Below are 1,307 nucleotides of genomic sequence, written 5' to 3' on the forward strand. Positions count from 1 at the left end.
TAATACTTTGCAAAAAACAAACGGGCTAGCCGCAAACGTCCGTGCCGTATAGCGTGAGCAACCCTGTAGACTCAAATGCACTTAACGTACCAGTTTTATTATTATCGCGACAGCTTTGCGGTTTTCTTTGATCTGCAGCCACGGTGAAGTTCAGCAAATGTTCCAACGACCAATTTGGGTCGGTTGTGTAGGAAACCACATAGTTTTCCAACGGGCCATTCTGAATTGCCGGTGGCTGCCAATAAACGCAAACTGTGGTCGAATTTAGGAAGCTAAATCCCAGTTCAACCACGGGAGAAGGCACTGAAACGACACCTTCACTCTTCACTCGAACGATTCTCGCAAGAAAAGTCGCCACTCACCATCAGCGGGCGTTCGCACTCTTAAAGGCTGCGATAAGCCACCAGGTACACTATTCGAGTCATGTGCTCGCACTTTAAATATATATTCGGTATTGGGCTGCAGCTTTGATACTTCAACCTTTGGAGAGTAGCTAGAAGGACAGTTCGTTCATTAGACGTTATATAAATTCCTCTCTCTTCTTACCTCTTGGCGAAATTGCCCTGTTCGCATTCTCTTTCATCTTTGGTAGGCACATAGCAAACCGTATAAAATTTGGCATTCGAGACTCTGTCCCACGATAATCGGGTGCTGGTCGAAGTCGTGAAATCTTCATGCAGGTATTTTGGGGCGCGCAATTCACTTGTGGCATCCATCGAGTCATTGCCCAGAAACTCGGGCAGGCTGTACATCAGCCAAAGCTCATCTTGTGGATTGTACTGGGTTATGACGCGAAACTGGTAATCAGTGGCTGGCAACAATCCTAAGAAATCAAGAGCTATTCTTCCGGGCGTTCGCGTGATTGCGAAACAATAGAAATCAACGGTAAAAACGGCGTAAAAACCCGAAAAATTTAACAATTTCTAATGATTTTTTGGTTTCAACTCTTAAAAAAACGTCAACTTTTCATTTATTTAGCTTTATCCCGGAATCAGTATCGCGCCCGAAGGTCTCGGCGCAACAAATCCGTTCAAAACTGGCAAGTTTTCGGGCTTTTTTGCCGCAGTAGTTCACATCTTCAGGGGTAGTTGATGCGCCGAGCAAACCACCTCTGAAGCAGGGGCGGATCCAGCTTTAAATTCAGGGGGGGGGTTATGTAGAAAAAATACAGTCTTCTGGTGTCTATGAAATTAGAAACATCATCGTCGTTTAGTGCAAGGGTGGCGCAAGATTATTGCAAAATTTCATGTTTTCCGTTCCGTTTTGCATGTTTCTCGGAAGCAAAATGAGCAAGAACGCTCGTTTTT

At 44.9% G+C, this 1,307-nt stretch overlaps 1 protein-coding gene across 1 annotated transcript in view; it reads right to left on the reverse strand.

Moving 5' to 3' along the window:
• LOC109536537 (immunoglobulin superfamily DCC subclass member 4) overlaps window positions 1–1,307 on the reverse strand; it is a gene marked incomplete in the record, with an annotated part of 22,207 nt that overhangs the window by 6,784 nt on the left and 14,116 nt on the right. The window contains 3 exon segments of the mRNA XM_048668637.1: window positions 91–303; window positions 363–493; window positions 547–823. Of these exon segments, the coding sequence (XP_048524594.1) occupies window positions 91–303; window positions 363–493; window positions 547–823 (621 nt within the window).

This window comes from Dendroctonus ponderosae, unplaced genomic scaffold (genome assembly GCF_020466585.1).
Source record: "Dendroctonus ponderosae isolate FM_Combo_2020 unplaced genomic scaffold, Dpon_F_20191213v2 Dpon_F_20191213_7, whole genome shotgun sequence".
Classification (NCBI taxonomy): domain Eukaryota; kingdom Metazoa; phylum Arthropoda; class Insecta; order Coleoptera; family Curculionidae; genus Dendroctonus; species Dendroctonus ponderosae.